Consider the following 22,178-nt stretch of genomic DNA (forward strand, 5'->3'; position numbering starts at 1 on the left):
TATAAAAAAAAACTTATATTCAATATTTAATCCATTAATTAATTGTATTATAACACAAATGCAACCGAGCACGCAGCTCACCTGATGGTATGTAACTACCATCATCTGTAAACACCTGCCACACTAGAGTCATTGCAATAATGTGCATCCCAATTCATATATTTAGTTTAATATATGTTCTTACATCATTCTGTATTATAACTAACTTTTACCAGCATTTTTGTGGATACTTATAGACGGCGCATCCAGATAAAACACACCAGATTTTACGATTAAGTTACCTTTAGAAACACACCTATGACAACAATTTGGTACAGTAGTTTTTGATTGATACCAGAACAAATAAATAAATAAATAGACAAATAAACAAAATTAATAAAAAAATTTCTAGTAACTATTGTTCATATATACATATGTATATTTTTTTTTAATAGGTGATAATGAAATGGTATCCCCGCCTGTGCTACCAGTATACGTTGGCGGGGTATCAGTGAGGGTTGATAGGTAACAATGGATGCAAGTCAGTTAGCCCGTCGTGACGGATTCCACTAGAATTAACCACGATGATTTTCAGGAGGAACCGCGTGGAGGTCGACCTGATAGGGTGTATTGCTAGCAATGCTATTAACAATCCTTTTCCCCCCTGTTCATATAATCATCATATTATTTTTTTCTAAATATTCCCCAGGTGCAGCCATCGTCTACTTACAATAACAGATGAGTTATTGAGTATTTATACCTTTTGGGCTTCTTGATATCGTTTCTTTGACACTAGCCAGTGTGGTGATTCAGGAACAAAAAATAAGGCTACCACTGCCAAAATCTGTAATATTTTTAAAGTCGACATTAGAATATTAAAATTTAAATTTAAAACATTTTAACAATTATCAGTGTTTTTCTACTATGTTATGCTTGTATTATACATATAAACCTTCCTCTTGAATCATTGTATCTAATAAAAAAAAAACATTAAAATCCGTTGCGTAGTTTTAAAGATCTAAGCATACATAAGGACAAACAGACGGGAAGTTTTATACTATGCAGTGATAGTAACTCCAAAAATCAGTAGAATCTATAAAATCTAGAGTCGTTATTTAATTTTACAGTACAATAAGAATTGTGATTTTTAGACTGAGAAAAATTTACGCATTTTTTTTAACGTTCAACATTAGATTATAGTTATAAAATAATAGGTAAAGATATATTCATCATATCAGCCTTTAACTATTCACTGCTGAACATAAGCCTACCCTTTGAAGTTTGCCAGTACTACCCTGGGAAGTTTGCCAGTAGTTGCTACGCTTTGCAGGCGAATTGGCAATCGCAGTTAGGTTTATGAGATGTTTTAAGAAGGGCGCTGCTGCCCTCTTAAAACATCGCCCTCTCTTAGTCATCTCTTACGACAATCACGGGCAAAGAAGGGGTGGCCTATACTATGTTGGGACGACACGCAGAAGCAAACTCAAGGATTATAAAAACAATAACGAATTAATAACTGTTATGTATTAGTTTTATAGGTTTCAAGAAAATTTGTGATTAGATATAATAAAATTTAACTCCTGCTTACCGTGAAAATTATGTTAACCAAGGCAACTGTTCTCCAATAGAGGAACAAACCAAACAGGAACTGGGTAAATACTCCAAGGATAATGCACAAAGAACTGGTGGCAGTGAGGGCGCCGCGGAGATGTGGTTGGGTGATCTCAGCTACGTATGTCAACACCTAAATTCAATTTAGGTATAATTTATTATAATACTGTACTGTGTTCATTATATAAAATACAAAAACCAACTTCATTTATGACAAAACCAGTTGTTTTGATTTCAAAACTAAAGTACTAAACAAATTTTGAAAAAATGTAAGTACAATCTGTAAGTATATCATTTCAGATAAAAAAAAATCCTAATCGATTTACCACTGACGGAGTGAATTTGGCTGAATACAGTCTTATGTACGGTCCCCATATGTACGTCAATTTTCATCTGGGAATATGGCAGTAAATGAATAAATGAGTGTTCACAATAACTCCAATTGCCTGATCTTCAAATTAGTATACTCCGTGTCTGTGTAACTAGTCGACCATCTGACAATGTTGCTGCCAAATTGCGTAACACGACGTGATCTGCATTTTTTTTTTTTTGTAGAATTAGACTACATTTATAGAAAAAATCTTTGTTACTGTCGTATATTTCACCTTACAAGTCTAAATTCAACAAATCAAACTTTACAGAAAATGTAGTCCGGAGGAAATTTTTATTAAGGAATTTCAAGTGAGTTGGTTAGTTTCAATTATAAACATGTTAATAAATTGATGAATACAGACCGCCTCTTCACAAAATATTGAAACTTGCTATAGACAGGTGTTTTATGTATAAACGTCTTACTGCAAAAGCGTGTCTAACAACTGTCTATGTCTAAAGTACAAAATAAAATACAATATATTTTATTAAAAATAAAAGGTATTTAAAGTCATATATTTTATTACAATATATTACTTGTTCTGTTAAATACTGCTACTGTAAACAGCCTTTTAAATTATTTGTGTAGTAAACCGATTATTTTTTATATGTAGAAGATCCTAATAACAATACCATATTATTGTATACAAAAATATTTCCTATCAGCATACATAGCGAATTCTTAGAAATTTCATCAGATACCTTACCGGCGCTTCTAATACACCACCAGCCAAGCCCGTCAGCACTAAAGCACCATATAAATATGCCGTGCTACTTGCATAGTGGAACAATAACCATGCCACAAAGAATGGTATGTTAACGACCTGCATGGCTCTTCTGCGTCCTAGCGGTGACGTCACTATCCCAGACACAGCGCATCCAAACGGTACTATAATATAATTAATTGAACCTGAAACACAAACATGATTTTGTAGAATTATTTCATTGATTATGAAATCTGTAAAACTACCTAACAATATTGACGCAAAATTTACCATAACTTGAGTTATAATACTAATATTATTATTTGAATAGTCCGATTATGAAAATTGAATATAAATTATGAAAGGGTTGAAATATGAAAGTACCTAAGAAGATACTGTTTAAATTAAATGTAAAAAAATTGATTTGTAGTTGTTACAGAGGTTTTTATCGGTCCAAACATTGCAAACGTCCGTTGAATGATCGTTTACTAGAGAAGGGTAAAAAGAGCAATTTGTTTTATATTGTGTCGTATCTTTCATGCGTTGCTAATCCCGAGGATTAAACAATTTAGGAGTTCGTTAAACGTTTTTCTAAAGAAACTTGTTCATGCGAAGCCATAAGCTTAACCTCCACATTTAAAAGGTCGTGGAACATCACAAGGTAAAATAATAACGAGTCAAAACACAGTAGTAATAGTCATGTGGTGCAATGTAAGTTTTTTTTCCCATAACGCTGATTTTGAATAACGAGGTCATCAAATACTTCATGAAATGAGATAAACACCCAATATCATTGAAATGTTCCCCCTCAAATATTCAAAATACGATTTTAAAAGCAATGACATATTTTACAATTTTTTTATGTAACTTAAAATAGCAAACCATTCATCTAATGGAAAGTGGTGACTATCATAAAGATGAACAATACCATGAACATAGTAAAGTATACTGTGTCGCCGATGCTTCTTAAGGATTTTCCATTCTAGAGGACTAAGGTGTTATGTCTCTGTACCCTGTAATTTTATCTACGTCCCACCCTTCAATCTGAAATCAGTATTACGGCAGTATCTTTGAATAGTTGTATGAGACAGACGCACCTAAGCGACTTTTGTACAAAATCTTTCTCGTTAAAAAATTCTATTTTGTTTCAAGGAATATACGATTTCGATGGATAATAGGACAATTACAGAACAAATGACCGTTTATATTACACAAATATGATAAAATATTATTCTTATGAATAAAGTAAGAATGTCAAGTTCGTATGTATATGTTAAGATAACGCATATTGAATGTACATTCATATGAAGGTCAAACCGTACCCTAGACCGGGTTTTGAATACATTAACCTAAAGCAATGATATTATTTATCGAAGTCAGTCAGTGACTTACTTAACAAACATTGAACAGCTGTTGTGACGACGATAACGACAATTTCATGAATAAATATCTTTAGATAAAAAATCGGCCAATTGCGAGTTGAACTCACGCGCCGAGGATTCCGTACATAATCTAATATGTACTTAAATTGATTTCTGCTTGTTTATTTTAAACTTTCGGCTTGTTTACACATATTTTAAATTCACGATAGACCGACATGAATAGACCTACGTCTAAACGTCGGCAATAGAAATGAGGTATACATGTTCTGTCTATGTAGGTTGTGTCCCGTGTGTGGGATGATAATGTAATAGTAACCCCGCCTGTGCTATCGGTATACGCTCACGGGGCACCAGTGCGGGATGATAAGTGAGAATAAATGTAGGTACATCACGATGGGCTTCATCGTGATAAATCACGTTTCTTATATGAAATAGTCTTCTAATAATTATTATTATTTTATTACAACTCAAACTTACATATTTTCAATCAAAAAAGGTTCCCAATTCCGTTGTATTAATTTTTTTTTCATGTTAGTTACATTACTCTGTTAGTTGTAAATCATTCAGAAACTTTCTGATAAAAATTATTATTTTTATCTGAAGGGATATACTTTTTTTTTTTTTATATAACTTAGAATGGCAAACAAACTGACGGTCCACCTGATGGAAAGTGGTAACCGTCGCCTATAGACATAAGTAGTACTATGGACATGACAGAGTATACTGTTTCGCCCATAATACCCCCCATGCGTTGCCATTCCTGAGGACTCAGGTGTTATTCCTCTGTACCCAGTAAATTCACGCCATATCCCACCCTTCAAATCGAAACACAGCCATGCAAACACAACTGCTTCACGGTTGAAACACGAATGGGACAGAGGTACCCAAGCAATCGACTTTTGTACAAAGTCTCCCTCTGGTCTCCACTTGAAGGGTGGGATATGGCGTGAATTTACAGGGTACAGAGGTGCTGTTATATTAGCAATAGTTTTTTATTTTTTTCTTTTAAAAAATGTGTGAGCTAACTACGATTATTAGTTACTGAGATGTAATGCTATAACAATAGGACGGATGGATAAACGGCCGGACAAAGACGCACTATAAGAGTTTGAGCCATATTGATACAGAACCTTAAAACTCATAGTGTAGAGGATTGCTGCCATATTAGGTATAGATTTCGCAAATTTCGATAAAAATTTTGGAAGTAGGAAAAGATTTGACAAAATGAAATTACATTAGAGAATTTTAGGTAATTTATTTGAGAGTTTTGTAAACCATAGGTACATATAGTATTTTGTTCGTCGCTCGTATTAATGTTTACTATCTACAGTTGTTTACTTGATAAAACTTAGTGAAAGCGGTCGAAAGTTTGTGACTGGTCAAATGTGTAAGAAATCATATCTTTCTGGAGGAGAACCATTTGAAATTTAAGGAGAAATAAAATATCGCATCTACATAGCTGGATGGGTTCAACTACACGAAATTTGTAACCTAAATCAATGTAATTCTAGATGTCCCGGCATAGAAGAGGCCACCTCTTCCTTTCCTGATGTTTGGGTGTTGTAAGAAGCAACTAAGGGAGGGCGAGTGATGGACAGCAGCTTCCCTCTTAAAACATTTCTAAAGTCTAACTGCAGTGCCCAATCCGCTTGCAAAGCGAGGCGACTACTGGCAAAACCTTTTTTTTTTTTTTTTTTTTTTTTTTTATACAACTTAGAATGGCAAACAAGCTGACGGCCCACCTGATGGAAAGTGGTAACCGTCGCCTATAGACATGAGCAGTACCATGGACATAATAGAGTATACTGTTACGCCCATGATACCCCCCATGCGTTGCCATTCCTGAGGACTCAGGTGTTATTCCTCTGTACCCAGTAAATTCACGCCATATCCCACCCTTCAAACCGAAACACAGTTATGCAAACACAGCTGCTTCACGGTTGAAACACGAATGGGACAGAGGTACCCAAGCAATCGACTTTTGTACAAAGTCTCCCTCTGGTGAACCTCTCAGAGGGTAGGCTTATGTTCACCAGTGATCAGTTAAAAACTGATATGATGATAATAATGAAACTAATCTAGCTAAAAAAGATCATGGACATATAATTTAGTAAATAATAAACTGAGATAGTATATTGATGTTATCCAAACACAATAATATAAACATGAGTATAGATACTTACTTATCCAAGACAATTCATTGTGTGTTAAGTGTAGCACTTCCCCATCTATTGGATTTGCCACGGCTGGTATAAGAATGGTTGTGAAGCCCAGGGTCATGCCATAACCTGAAATAGAGATAATAACATGATAAACAATCTACGACATTGTTGATTTTGTCTATAATAAATAAATGAATGATCAACATGAAACTCTCCTATTTGGGGTACATATTTTGTGTGTACAGTGTATGTGGAGGTTTCGGTGTTATGAGTTGATTTGAAGGTTTTATACTATATCTATACATATAAAATTATAAACAAATTTACCTAACTGCTTCATCAACGCACAACCTAAACTACAGAGGTTAAAACTTGAAATTATAATTAAGCATTACTATATAATTATATAATATATGCACAACGGGAATTGAACGAATTTACATTTAATATGTGTATTACAATCGAATTAACGTCTAATAATTGACATAAGCATTTATATTATTACACATTAAAAAAATATTTTATCGTAACTTTTGTAATGACTGTTACACGTCAGTAATGACAAAATGTGTGAGACCATTGTAATATTACCATATTACCTTTTTGTAATTTCTAAAAAATGAGATTTTCTAGAAATTCTATTTCAAGCAAAAGAAATGCTGTGGAAACATTAGTATAAAAAAACATTGGAAATTCCACCACTCAAACAAAAAGGGATAGCATTGTTTTTTTTTACCTAAATTTAAAGGATTAACATGCTTGTTTTCATTCATTATTCACATATTCCCTAAAAATCTTCATATACAGTAAAAATAATAGGTGTAAAATAATGAAACGAGAAATACAAAATGTTTTAATATTATTTCCCAGGAGTGCAAGAAGTACGTTTATACAAACTTCACTATCATACTGCATTAACTATATCCAACGGCATGGATGAAGTACCGAGACATTTGAACTACAGGATCGTAAGAGTGAAAAACTCTAAAGGCAAAAAAAGGTCACTATAAAATATATTACGACAAACTATATACATTCATTGTAAATTAACTAATGATTATTATAATTTAATTGTGTTGAATAAAAATCTAATTCTATTATGGCAAAACGAGTTATTTTGATTTAAAAACTAAACTACTGCACTGATTTTGAAAAAAATTCTACGGGATCAATCTGTAAGCATACCCTTTCAGATAAAAATGAATTTTCCAAATCAGTTTACAACTGACGGAGTTATGAGGTAATTAACAATAAAATACAACCGAATTAAGAACATCCTTATTTTGAAACTGGTTGAAAAGAATAATTGTAACCAGATCATGTCGGTACATAGAAGATAATTAAAAAATATATATGTAAGAGGTTTTAATAAAGGGTTGAAAACAATATCATCAATACGAAAACACGTAAAAAACACGCCTTTACACACATACTTTTTTATAGCCAGAATTAAATTTAAGACTCAGGTAAAATTCCTCTGTACCCTAAATTCACTGCCATATCCTACCCTTCAAACTGAAAACTGCCATATAAACATAACTGCTTCACGGTAGAAACATGAATGGGACAGGGGTACCCAAACAAACGACTTTTATACAAAGTCTTTCTCTAGTAAATGTGCTATGTCCCTACACACCAGAGCCAATATTTTTGATTGGGGTTAGGTCAACCGGTCAGTTCCCTCTTTAAAATAATGACGATAAAGATTTCAAGTTACCTAAATATTGGATAGTTCTAAGAAAAAAGTCTGTATATAAAACATTTATTTAACTCCATATAAGTACGCAATAACTGCATTTTCGTTGCTACAGTTAACTCAGCGAGAATATCAACATCGTTGTTCAACATTTGTTATTGCACGTTATTATTAGATACGGCGGTGCCATGTAGCTAGGCCAAACACAGATTCAGACATTTGAGAATTAATTGTTTCATGATCTTAAAAACTTGATTCAAAAAAGTGCTCACACACGACAAAAATTATCGCAAAAACTGCACACGGATAGAAGATAATTTGTAAACACATTACCACTTTAATTAATAACCCAACCAATTTATTTTCTTATTTATATTTACCCATGACTTCGTCTGCTTAATTATGATATATTGATTGAAAGAAATAACAATTAACCTATGTCCTTCTGAATCTCAAATACGATTAGGAAGTGTACACTAAATATCATAGTTATTGGTTAAGCCATTAAAGTTAAAATGAACAAACGAACAAACTGTCTTTCTCAATTACAATATTAGTATCCATTATCTTAATATAATAGAATCGTAATTAGATAATGTCGTTTCGTAAAAGATATTTAACAATTATTAATATGAGAACTATTAAATAAGAACAATAGAAGCCAATAAAATAATATTTCCAGTTTTTATTTAGCCTGTCTATTTATCAATGTTTGTTCCAGTACACGCAAAAAAAGCTGTACTCTAAATTGAATGTAGTTGTTTTAATTGTTTTTAAGAATAAATTCGCATTCAATTCACCAGTACCTAAGGGTCTAATTTAAAGTCTGTAATTATTGCTTTATTAACTCTCCGGTATTGTAAAACACCTTCAACTAACCAAATTAGCGATTTGATTTAGATTTGAGAATTAGCTGTTACCTCACCTTCTGTCACATTAGATTTAAAAATACTCGCCGGCCATGTAAAGTAGAGAGCATGTATAATATTCACCACAAAAATAACAATTAACAAATGACTCCAACTGCCTCTTAGGAATTATAGAATATACTATTGTACCATATTTTACAGTTCCCCATCAGCCGTTTACTGTCCACTGCTGAACATAGGACTCCCCTATAAGAAGGATTTTGCTAGTAGTTGCCTAGATTAGTCAGGAGGGTTAACAACTGCAATTAGGCTTTAGTGGTGTTTTAAGAGGGACGCAGCTGTTCATCATTCGACCACTATGTCCCCTAAGTCGTCTCTTGCGACATTCACTGGAAAGGAAGAGATGACTCATTTTATGTCGGGACCATATGCTAAAGCATTTTACGTAGGTAATATTATTTATCTTTGATAACTGATTTTACCTAATAACAACAAATTTTTGACGCTGACTGCTATAAATTGGGGGAACGCTGTCCGGAAATTTTTTTCATAACTGTACTGGCCACTGTTATTGGTATCACCATGCCCTGACGGATCTTTCTGTGACGTCATCTGGAATATAATAAAAAATATAATAATTATGGTAATTTATTTTATTTTTTGACAAAGACATGCAAGCTAATGCTTTGTCTGAGGAAGATGTCAATATATCGATATACAAGATCGAGCAAAGTGGAATAGAATCAGTAACAGCAGGAAAGCCCACCCTGACTGTAAGCTACAGTACAGGTAATATATTAAGGGAATATGTTAAAACTAGGACAAAGAAGAAGAATAACACCTGAGTCCTCAGGAATGACAACGCATAGGGGGTATCTTGGCGAAACAGTATATTCTGTTATGTCCATGGTACTGCTCATGTCTATAGGCGACGGTTACCACTTCCCATCAGGTGGGCCGTCAACTTGTTTGCCATTCTAAGTTGTATAAAAAAACATATTTAATAAGTTTCCCATATTCTACCCTACACAGACAGGCAAATTAAAATTTATTTTTAAAACAACTGACTTTAAATAATTATAATGTCATTTACACTAGTCTATATAAATTATAACATTAATTGTAAAATTCATTCATAACTATAATTAAATATTAATGATTTTTTAAATTATGCTAATTAATTAAATTTATTTATAAATTTACTTATAACTATTTGAAATAATTGACATTCATATATCTTATCTATCTTGTATGCTATAGAAGGTATTTTCAATATACCAATGTTACTGTAATTGTTTAAATTCTCTAAGTGGGAGTTCTCTTACATTCTTTTATATCTTGTTATAAATTCTTATTATAATTAATAAATAAATAACAATTCTAATTACGAGTATAATACAATTTTTTTTTTTACATTTTGGACTGTTATTAATAACGTATTTATAATACATGATAATGAAATGCTAAGTTTCACTATTTCATGATCACGAAACATCAATGGAAAATGATAGATAAATATTATTTCATATAAAAATACTATAATATGATTATTTAATTTGTTTTAGAAATGTAAAGATGTCTATAATTCAACGTAAAGACAAGCTTACTCTTATCAGCTACTGCGAAACATCTTGGCTTCTCGTAAATCAGATTCAGATTAAGATATCGATCAAGTAAATTTAATAGAAGAAAATTGTTCCTTAGATGGTTTCTCAAAACACGTCCTGTGTTATTTCCTAGTCTGAGAGGTAGATAAATTGATATTTAGTGTGATACTTACTTATGTACCTACGTCAATGATAGAAAACTGTAAAGTATAATAATAAGGGTAGACAATTATATGTAATTTTTAAAGATTGGGTAAGAGGTCTTTTAATAAAAAAAATTAAAAAGTGGATAGACACAAGGGTAAAAGATGACCCAAAAAAATTTTACAAGCTATGTATGATTGAGTTTGCAAGATCACTTTCCTTAAACATTAAGATCAAAATGGAAAACACGATGTGATGTCATCAAATAATAGGAAAAGATAAAAAGGATGATTTTGATGATGATAAAGAACTTAAGTTAGTAAGGAGATTAAGGAATACTTATACGAGTAAGTACTTATAAAAATAATGAATAATAACCACAAAATTGTTGGTTTATTCAAACGAACTGCACATTGCAGGCTTTTCTTCTTTTTTTATGGCTAGTACATGCGTAATATGATTTTGTTACCGAGTTTTTCAACTGTTTACATATGGTTCGTCTATTATGTTTCATATCACTATTTGCGTATTTGAATACATAGAATATTTGAACCCTTAATACAATGTTATTACTAGAATTAGTGACGTAAGTGATTTCCACAATTTTAGCGGATACATTTATAATTGTGTAGTCATTTTCACGTCATCTATTTGTAAGTAAACAGTCATATTTCCTGCAGAATGCCACTAGGCATAATGACTATGTTGCTAAGTGCTTATTTCCCAATACTGTTATTGTATTGGAATTTTACCAATGAATTATATTCATATTAATACAATTTTAGTATCATGGTGTAACTGTTACATATTATATACTAATACACACCCAAAAAGTTATTAATACATACATACCAAAAAGTTGTGGTAGACAACTACTTTTACACGCGCAAATATGTATATATGTACCTACTGGTGCTTTTTTTTCGAAAAGGTGTATTTAATTCTCGTCATGATATCGACTCGAATCTCGTCAGTGTCATAAGGGGCGACTAAGGAAACTTAATGATCGAGGGATGGACAACAGGGTCTCTTTTTAAACGTTAACAAAGCCTAACTGTGGTTGCCAATCCCTTGTCTAGCTTGGCAACTACTGGAAAAACTTTCCTTATGAGGAAGGCTTATGTTTAGCAGTGGATGGTTAACGGCTGATATGATGATGTTGATGATCAACTCGAGAGAGTGACATGGAGAACTCATACTGTATGGAATTTACTTACAGTGTGGTAAAAACTTTTCTTATTATAATGTAAGGAACAAATAGAACTTTGAACTTTGACATTTCCTGAACATAAGAATTCGGGACGCACTGTTCTTTATAGATGTGTTTATTTGAGTCTCGTTTTTGGCATTCCTAAAGTCTAACCCTGAATATAGTATGCCATGTAAAATCTAAATAAAAAAATATGATCAACTTCATCTAGGAAATCATCATATAGTCAGGAACCGGATGCAATACAATGTTTTACTTACATATTCAGTATCTATTGCGTGATAGGCCTTGGAAAATATATTCATAAGCAGAAGTTAAGATATAGTATGTTGAACATATATATTATATACATAGGTTTACCGTCTAAAATTGTTCACAAACCTCCTGAAATGACCTATTATTATTCAAAATCTTATGGCAGCTTTGTTATCGAAAATTTGCTAGACTGGCTGCTAGCCAACGTTTAATAGCTAGGTATACATCCTAAATGGTCTTTTTTAATGAAAAATGACAAGAGAAAGCTAAAGATGATTTTTAAATGCCTATTCAATAATATCCCATATAAAATAGTCGACTTTTTCACCGTATTAAGGGACTACGAATAGAAGATATCTACCTAATATGAAGTGAAAATTTATTGAAACATTATATTTTGAAGTCGATTGTAAATACATAAACAAAAATTATTAAAAGTCCATGATTTATAACAATTACCTATAGATACATAGGTATAAATGTAGATATCTGAAATACGAAAATGTTTCATCTTTATGCATAGGTATATCGATACATCGGTTTTATACAATCCTATTATTTTCGAATTCAATTGATACAAATTAAAGTTTTTACCTACCAACACATGAAAGAATAGTTTCTTCCCGTGAGATAAGTCTTTCCTTGGTATATACTTACAGGCTTTGATAATTATATATTGTACACTTTCATTATCATGGTTAATTCGGTGAAGGAGTTACCACAGTTGCTATCCTATTTGATCTGTCTCAACACAACGGTTGAACGTCGAATGAACTTGGACAAAACTAAGGTCATGTAATAACGAACGGGTTCATCCGGAACCGATTGCCATAAATGGAGCTGCTCTTGAAATTGTTCCGGAATATAACTACTTAAGGAAAACGCTTCACTTAAGTGAGAATAATTTTAGGAAGGAAATTAAGAGGCGAATACGGCTGGGTTTAGCAGTTTTTTGGTAAATTCCGCCAGGTTTTCTCGTCGTCTTTACAATAAAGCCTTAAACGAAAATCTGTAACCTGTGCATGCTACCCTATTTATCATGACTTACGATACCGAAACGTGGACATTTGCGATAAGACTAGTCCTCTAGTGAAAGTCATTCAACTAGCTATGCTAATTTATCTTTTTGATATTTATTGAGTTATTGTTGCTTTAGTATATATCTTAGCTATGGGAAGAGCTATGCTTAGAGTTTCTCTGAGGAATCGAATCCGAAACGAAACTATTCACCAAAGAACCAAAATTACCGACATAGCTCAGCGGATTTGCAAGTTGAAATGTTAGTTAGTAGTTGAACCGTTAGAGTTGAAGTGCGTTGAAAGAGTTCTATGTTACCTTCAAATTAAAATAGGCAATATGTTAATTTAATTTTATATGTTATATTTGTGAATAAAAACTTTCATTCGAATATGTCACCGATTTAAGCTGTGATTAATATTATTATTATTATACAAATCACCCGTAATGATTACTATTGCTGTAATTCTAAGAAAAATGCGTGTTATTTTTTTATATTATTTGCATAATGTGTCTAAAATTGAAAACATGAGACAATTTAAAAGTTTCGCATACATCTCATCATTAGATACTTTAACTACGAGGTAAATTAAAAAAAAGCCACAATAAATTAAAAATAAGATAAGAAACTTTAAAAATGACATGACAATGTATGTACACATTATTATTTTTAAATTGCTATTAAAATAAGTCTTAAGTAGGCAGGTATGCTTATTATATCATTGTAGAAGCAGACCTTGGGCATGGTTGAAGTATCATTTATGCCAGGCATCGTTTTTTGAAATCTATTGATTACTCCAAGAGTGTTTTGTTTTAATAATAAGACATTTCCGTTAACATTTTTGTAGATGGATGGATAGATAAATAACTAAATGTATGTATATGTACGTAATACTTAAAGATATAAATTTAGATAATTTTTAAACATAAGATATAACTAATATTAAAAGAACAGAGTTCTTGTCTCTTACGATTTCACTCTAATAAAATATACTTGATACATTTCCATATGAATAATGCATGAACGTGCTTTGTAGATACTTGTATAACATAACTATTATATTTTTAGTTACAATAAATAAACAGAGATGTATTGCCTTATTGTAAGAAATTTTGTCAAAATAAATGTTATGTATAATATAAATAATTTTACTGTCATTTCATTATAAGTTCCTCGATCGCTTTACAGAGCTTGGCGATTAACGCCATCTTTTCAAAACAAATGGTAACCAAGCAGCAAATACGAGTAACTTTACGCAATCACAAAACATCGCGTCGTGTTCACATTCACACATGCCTTTGGCCACAGAATATACAGTGAGTGTAGAAAGTATTCGTACACCTAGGGTTGTAATAAAAAAAATACGAATTTGATAGACTTTCTTTTATTTATCTAATTTAAATCAATACTATTAAATATTTTAACATTCCCGCACTTCGTTTATGATAATTTTTGTTTTTTAATAAAAAAAATTATACAACATAAAAATATTTTTACGTTAACTAAGCAAATAATGACAAACAAAAAGTATTCGTACACTTATAAAATTTGTAAGTAAATGAATATTAAAAAAATATTAATACTTTGTTGGACCACCGTTAGCATTGATGATAGCTTGGAGTCTCTGCGGCATCGAATCAACTAGTTTGAAAATATAAGAAGACGGTATCAATGCCCATTCTTCGCGAAGCGCAATTTTTAGTGTTTCTTTACACGAAATTGGTCGATTTCGAATTTTATTATCGAGATAATCCCACACATGCTCTATAATATTAATATCAGGTGATTGAAGAGGAATCTCTAGGTATTTTGGAGCGTTAAACAGGATCCATGCTTTAGTATTCCATGCTTTATGTTTAGGGTTATTATCTTGTAAAAATATCCAATTATTGTTAAAACCCATTTGAGCTGCACTAGATAGAAGATTCTCTTTTAAAATATTAATATACGTTTTGTGATCCCTAATTCCATCAATAAATGCAAGTTTTCCCACCCCAAAAGCACTCATGCAACCCCATACAAATACTGACCCACCACGTGTTTTACCGTTGGACATAAATTTTCTTTCTTATATTCCATATTAGGTTTTCTCCATACCATATGATGTCCATCCGATTTGAAAATATTATATTTCGATTCATCTGAGTAAATAACAGTTTGCCAAAAATGATTTTTTTCATTAATATATTTTTTGCGAATTCTAATCTTTTTTTTCTATTAATATCATTTACCCAATACTTTTTACGCGCAGTTCTTCCATGATAATCGTTACTACGTAATACGTTCCGAACGGTACTGACAGAAATATGGCAATCATTGATATTATTAATTTCTTGTAAGACTCGAGGGGCACTAATTTTTGGATTTTTTTTTACACAATTTAAAATTTTCCGATCCAATCGAGGCGTGATTTTTGATGGACGCCCCACCTCTGGGTTTGTTTTTTAGTGTTTTAGTAATAGAAAACCGATCAATTACAGTCTGTACGGTTGAACGTGGTCTATTGACAAATTTTGCAATTTCACATAATGATTTACATTGATTATGCAAATTAATAATTATTTTTCTCCCCTCTTCACTCGTTTCTTTTGCTTTACGACCCATTTTTGTAACTAAACACGTCTATACTTGTCACGAGTGCAACTAAAACGTCTAATATCTATACCTACGTATTAAAAATGACCTTGGCATTGTAGATATATGAAAAATTCGATTGAATAAATGATTTATACAGAATTTTATTTAAAAAAGAATGAATGTACGAATACTTTTTGTTTGTCATTATTTGCTTAGTTAACGTAAAAATATTTTTATGTTGTATAATTTTTTTTTTATAAAACAAAAATTATCATAAACAAAGTGCGGGAATGTTAAACTATTTAACAGTATTGATGTAAATTAAAAAAATAGAGGAAAGTCTATCAAATTCGTATTTTTTTTATTATAACCCTAGGTGTACGAATACTTTTTACACTCACTGTATAATGATATTCAAGTATAATACGATCACGTAACTGTTAAAAACTTTCAATATTGGTCACTAATTCTGTAGCTGTACTTGTTAGATGTTAAAGTAAAAGAATAATATATTGCTTGGTAACCATTGATGTTTGCCGCGTAGTCCAGGCATAAAATAGGCCACCCCTTTCTGTCTCATGGATGTCTCAAGAGGGAAAACTTCGAAAGATAGGCAGCATTGTCCCTCTTAAAATATCACTAAAAGCTAATTGCAGTTGCCAACCCTTCTGCCCAGTGTTGCAAATATTAACATCATTCCCGCTAATGGGGAAGACCTATGTTCAACACTAAACCGTTAACTTTTTATATATAACTGATATAATAATCATCAATTCTTAATTGCATAAATTATGTTACAGTATGAAAATTGGCCATAAAAATCACTTACAAAATTTTTAAAATGCTTACGTATTAGAAAAAAAAGATATTTACAAAAGTTTTCAGTTTAATGGACTGAATCTCAAAATTTTGTTTTTTTATGTTATTAATATAGTATTTAACCACAGAAAGAATGTTTTTGTTTTCCGTATTTATATAGATAACCATTACTGACATATGTATGTATAACTTGACTACTTTTAGAACTAAATTGTAAAAGGAAGGAATCATACAAATCTTTTAAAATTTAAAGTCACGTATATATCTCAAAATTAGTTTAATAGGACTGCGTACCCAAAATGAACAAAAGTTCCTAAATATATAATGTTTAAAAAAATAATTTCAGTGTTGTGACGAATTAACGAGGTCTTAAGGTCATCCTCAGAGCGATATGACCAAAGAAAACCAAATGCAATGAATAAATAAATCCCCTACATTAAAAAATTACTATTTCAAAGTGCTTGTAAATAGGTAACAGACTTCTGTTTGAATAAATATAATTAGAATTAGAAAATATTTTTAATCCATAACTCTGCATTTCCAATATAACCTCGAGTCAATCCGATGGAATTCAAACCCGTATCTCTTAACTATTCGGACTAAGTATGTTCCCAGTTACACAACGGAAGGAATACTTGCAGTTGGAACATTTTCATTTTATATTTAGTATATTTTACTACCTATATATTTTCACATATACATACGGGTAGTAGAGATGTAGGTACAAATTCCATCGGATAAACATGTCAGAAGATATTTTTTAACCTGTTTATTAATTTATGACATTAAAATTACTAACTAATAAATAACTTATGAACTTAAATTTCGAGCAACTCTAGCAATATCCGTGATTTCATCTCAGTTCGCGTGACCGGGATTAAAAGTAGCCTATTCCAAGTAGGTGTTATAACGCCACGACAATTACTTACAACGCCGAAATGTAACTAAAAATCGGCCACATTATATTTATAATAAGTAAGAATTTTATGCAATAATTAAAAAATACTTACAGATATTACTTCAAAAATAAAAAAAAAATACATAATATCTTGTCAAGCTTTAACTTTCACTACATCGCATGACAGAGCCTTATCTATACAAATTTATTTCATATAATACACAATAAATTTTGCATTATTTATTTTATCTTAAGAAATTAATTCCGTTACAATGTTTCTATTATGTAAAATATGTTAACAGTAAGTAACTAAGTACAATAGAATAGGTCCACTTTTTGATATTTATTGAGTTATTGTTGCTTTAGTATATATCTTAGCACTAACTCAGAATCTTTGTAATGGTATGGAGCTATTATTCTTTTATACATTTTCTGTATTTTTAATACTTACTAGAAGTTGTTTAAGAGCATACATCATTCGGAGAGAATCGAGTCTACTAAAATACTAAGAAATTGTTTAGTGCGATTATTTATTCCTGCTGAATAAATTATCAAACTTTACTTACTTATTATCTAAAATAGTAAAGACATAGTATAAGTCGGAGAACTATTTATTTTTCAAGACCTCTAATAATAAATAAGCAAGTATTGTATACACACATACTCACTTGTATTTATTATGGCAACAGGTTAGAGATAGAACACGGATGGTATAAATAATAGAATGTCCGATACTACAATTGAACAGCTGTTTGCACACAACCAGCACGCAAACCGTCTCTTTTAATACTATGGTGCCAAGATCAAGACAAATTACATGATCGCTGGTGTAGTGAATGGCGAAACGAACCGACAGACTTACCTACTATCGTGAAGGAAGGTGCGAATCATAAATTAAGGTAGAATTCTGGTTGATTCTGAGGCGCCATTTATCTAATCCTCTCTTTTAACTTAATATTTTAATTTGATAATTTCTCGAAATTACTGTTTTATAGACCACCATATACTATAATAATAATAATTTGGACTTGGGACTATTAGAAAATGAGATCATATTGGTCCTTGTAATAAGTAAATGTAATAAGTTTGCAGTGATATTAAATTTAAATTTTAATTTTAGAGATAAAATTAGAGAAATGGCGCTTCTAAATCGACCTCATTCGATTCATAATCCTACTAGCTTATACAACTATCCCCTATTGTCATTGTTCGATCCATTTACTTCTATAGAGATAAAAAAAACTATCTCTAAAGTTAGAATAAACAACACGTAAATACGTGAAACCGCTCAATCGAGTTTAATGAAATTTTAAATATAATTTCATTAAACTCGATTGAGCGGTTTCTGAGATTAGCGTCGACGAACATCGTAACAGAAGGTTTTTATAAAATAATCACTGAATATTAATGTAAGGATATAATTATTCAATCAGTTATAGAAAGCTTAATTGATTTTTTTTTCAAGAGTTCCTTTGACATGGTGTAATAACAAAATGCCAAGCATCTACTTTATAGGAATAACAAAACAAATTATTTACATAGTAGAGTAGAATATATATGAGTAAAATTTAGCTCTAGACGACTTTTCAAAACTTACTTAGGTATATGTTTTATAGATTTATATTGTGGTCGTAACATCGGTTGTTACGATCTCTAATTAATCTTACCTACTAATATTATATAAACAAATAATAAGATATCTACTAATATAATCTTAATTCTTACTAATATAGTGAAATGTTAACTAGTCGATTTATGTACATAGAAGATATATATTGTTAACCGCAAAAAAGACGCCGTTTGTCGTATCTCCTCGCTTTCAGGGCACTTTCCTTGATAATAAGTCGAGTCTAGGGATCCTTGTCGTTGATATATCGAGCGACGTCCAGTTTTGCGGTCATCTGGAGGAAAAGACTAAGATGGCCTCCAAAAATTTAGGAATACTCAATAGAGTGAGACGGTATTTCACGCCGGTTCACCGCTTGAAATCGTATAAAACTCAAGTCATGACACATATGTAATACTGTTCTCAACTATGGGCAGGAGTGCCACAATACCAGCTTCTCCCGATAGACCACATTCAAACTAAAGTTCCAACCCAACCATCTGGATGAGTAGCGGTCCTCTACCGTACGTTTTTCAAGGCACTTTCTTCCACGCACAACCACTCTTTGGAATCATCTTCCAGCAGCAGTATTTCCGAACTGATACGACATCATAACCTTCAAGAAAAAAGCATATCCGTTTTAAAAGGTCGGCAGCATATCTGCGATGCCTCTAATGTTGCGGGTGATCATAGTCGACGGTGGTCATTTACCATCAGGTGAGCCGTGTGCTTGTTTGCCTTCTGTGTTATAAAAAAATCTATAAAGGTTATTAATAAAATCAATAGCTGCTAAAACATTTTTTTTAAATCTAGTATATGTGTTCCGACATGTAGTTAAAACTACTACGCCAAATTGCATACAGTTATATTCTTGAAGATCTAACTTAAGAATTGGTGTATGTTTTATCTTGATACGCTATCTAGAAGTAGTAAATTTTATTGGTTTTCCTACTTTTAAAATCTACGGGTACGAAGAAACAAGAAAAAGCTAGCTAGTTTAATAAAATTATATAAAAATTTTTACCGACTTGTATATTTTTTTAAACGCCACTTAGAATGGCAGATAGGCTGACAGCCTATTAGAAAATAGTAACCGTCGCCTATAGATACAACATATGGACTTTCCGTGCCCTCTTGGTTTGCCGTTCTTGACAACTAAGATATTACGATTCCATATTTTATCATTGCACTGCCATTTTCCCTTCTTCTAAAAGAAACAACCATACACAAGCACAACTGCTTGCCAACATAAGCACGAATAGAAGACAGGTAATTTATTTATTATTATTACTAAGCAAGCTTGACTGTTTCCCAAATCACTCGCTTAGGAATCACGCTTAGGAGTTATGCTTTCTAAATAAATTATTGCCTATCTGCGAAAGTTAACATATTTACAAGTATATCGAAGTCCAGGTACTGAATCATAACTCATGACACCGTTGAGCAGAGTCAATGCCAATGGAAGAGGAGCCTGTTTAGCTAGCCATTATTTTTAATTATGTGGATTACAGGTAATTGCATTACTAATAATTATAATAAATAATTTTCATTCAAGTAAACTTAATAATAAGCATTTTGTATTAATTTTTTTTTTTACAAATATACCGCCCATTTCGGAATTCAAGTTTACTGAGCATTTTAGCTGACAAGAAAGGGCAAGAAACCACACACCCACAGCTGTGGTTTTTTCAAATAAAAGTTTACGACAAAAACTATGAACGGATAAAAGACCATCACAAATTTAGAAAAAAAATAGAAAGCTACAATCAATCACAGTATTCTAGAACAGATCAGTCCCTACTAGAAGCACCCGTTCATGAGCATGACCAACGAGCCAGCCGTTATGCTTCGTTGTTCAAGCCGTTGTTTTCAAACATATTATAGACAGCCTAATAACCCAACCCCCCACGCCACTACCAACCTGAGATTAAAGTGAGTTGTTTCAAGATACGCAATTATGTCAAAAATATCGATACCAAATTGAAGATGACAATCAGTATACCCACTCATTACAAAATTAAAATGTCTTTTATATAATAATTATTTTTTTTAATTATTTATGACATTTAAAAAATAAATACTAAATATATCAGTAAAAGAAACAAGTACCAACATTATAAAAAATAAACAATGTCAGCAACTTTGCACTTATAGAAATTTAATTTGAGTTTATTTCTACCAAGCCTTTTTATCATTAATATATTTATCTATCCTGTAATAGACCTTTCCAGAAAGATTCATTTTTATAACAGCTTTAAAAAAGTTTAGTCAAGCTATGCAGCATTCCTGTTTTAGACGAGATACTATTCTACAAGAGGCTCCATACCAGGGCTGATATTTCTTACCAGCGAGCACTACAGAGTTAGGAATAAATAATTCCATTCCCTGAAGTACCATTTCGACGATGGAATCGGCAATGACGTCGGGATCATCTAGTGTGAAGCAAACCTGCCTTCATGGGTAAGATGCGAAAAACAATTGCATTTCATCCCAATGTTCTAGCCTGTAGTGCCAAATACGACGTCTACCAGTTGAACAAGATGGTATTTGACTCGTGAGAGGCACCCCGTTCCGCGTCAAAGAATGAAGCAACGATTCAAGCGGGGCTTCGACGGAAATCACATAGTGGTCTAGGTGCGTGGTCAGCAGAAGGTCCAGCAGTATAAGTGAATGGTCCAACACATCAGTTATTCACCTAGGCGAGGAAACAAACTGCGTCATGCTATAAGCTAAAGCAAAGTCATGAACAGATCTTCCCGTATAGTCGGTTGTACGCGGACCAAGCCATTCGACATATTGGGCATTAAAGTCGCCAAGAATCACACACACACACATTCGACACATAGGGCACATTTTCGAGCAGAGAACCTGTAGCCATTTGGGCGTGCTTAATAAATTGTTCGGTTTCCGTGTTACCGCTGTGGGACCTGTATAGACATGCATAGATACGAGGGTGATCGTTGCAGTTGCTTTAAAGTATTCCAAGGCGGTGACAGCAGATATCCTCTTTGACATACGCGCATATACCCGCACACAGAATAAAATAATATACTAGCTTATAGCCCAGATAGGTCAGATATGAGGTTTCGTTCAGAGTGGATATTTATATTTCCGTGATTTCTCACGTTTCTCCGTTTTTACGTGGTGGTGCTAATGTTGCAAAGTGCCATATTGAGCGAAGGTGATGCCGAAGAAAACTTGCTCTGTTTCTCTTGGTTGTAATGAGCGGAAAGTTTTATTTTTTCTAAATTTTATGCCATAGTTGAGTAGTT

At 32.1% G+C, this 22,178-nt stretch overlaps 1 protein-coding gene across 4 annotated transcripts in view; it reads right to left on the bottom strand.

Moving 5' to 3' along the window:
* Positions 1 to 22,178, bottom strand: part of LOC113518703 (facilitated trehalose transporter Tret1-like) — a 36,086-nt gene that overhangs the window by 11,935 nt on the left and 1,973 nt on the right. For 2 of the 4 annotated variants that reach the window (XR_008253040.1, XM_026903674.3), the window contains exons 1-6: positions 17,969 to 18,112; positions 9,255 to 9,384; positions 6,229 to 6,333; positions 2,667 to 2,869; positions 1,568 to 1,723; positions 740 to 823 (exon numbers count right to left, since the gene is read on the bottom strand). Coding sequence is in view for 3 of the 4 variants with exons in the window: in XM_026903674.3 (XP_026759475.1) it covers positions 740 to 823; positions 1,568 to 1,723; positions 2,667 to 2,869; positions 6,229 to 6,333; positions 9,255 to 9,384 (678 nt within the window). In the remaining variant the exon portion in view is untranslated. Of the gene's footprint in view, positions 1 to 739; positions 824 to 1,567; positions 1,724 to 2,666; positions 2,870 to 6,228; positions 6,334 to 9,254; positions 9,385 to 17,968; positions 18,113 to 22,178 lie in introns of those variants that run through there. The other 2 variants (XM_031911428.2, XM_052896539.1) reach the window with 2 other exon arrangements.

Source organism: Galleria mellonella, unplaced genomic scaffold, assembly GCF_026898425.1.
Source record: "Galleria mellonella isolate WM207_F2 unplaced genomic scaffold, CSIRO_AGI_GalMel_v1 utg33, whole genome shotgun sequence".
NCBI lineage: Eukaryota > Metazoa > Arthropoda > Insecta > Lepidoptera > Pyralidae > Galleria > Galleria mellonella.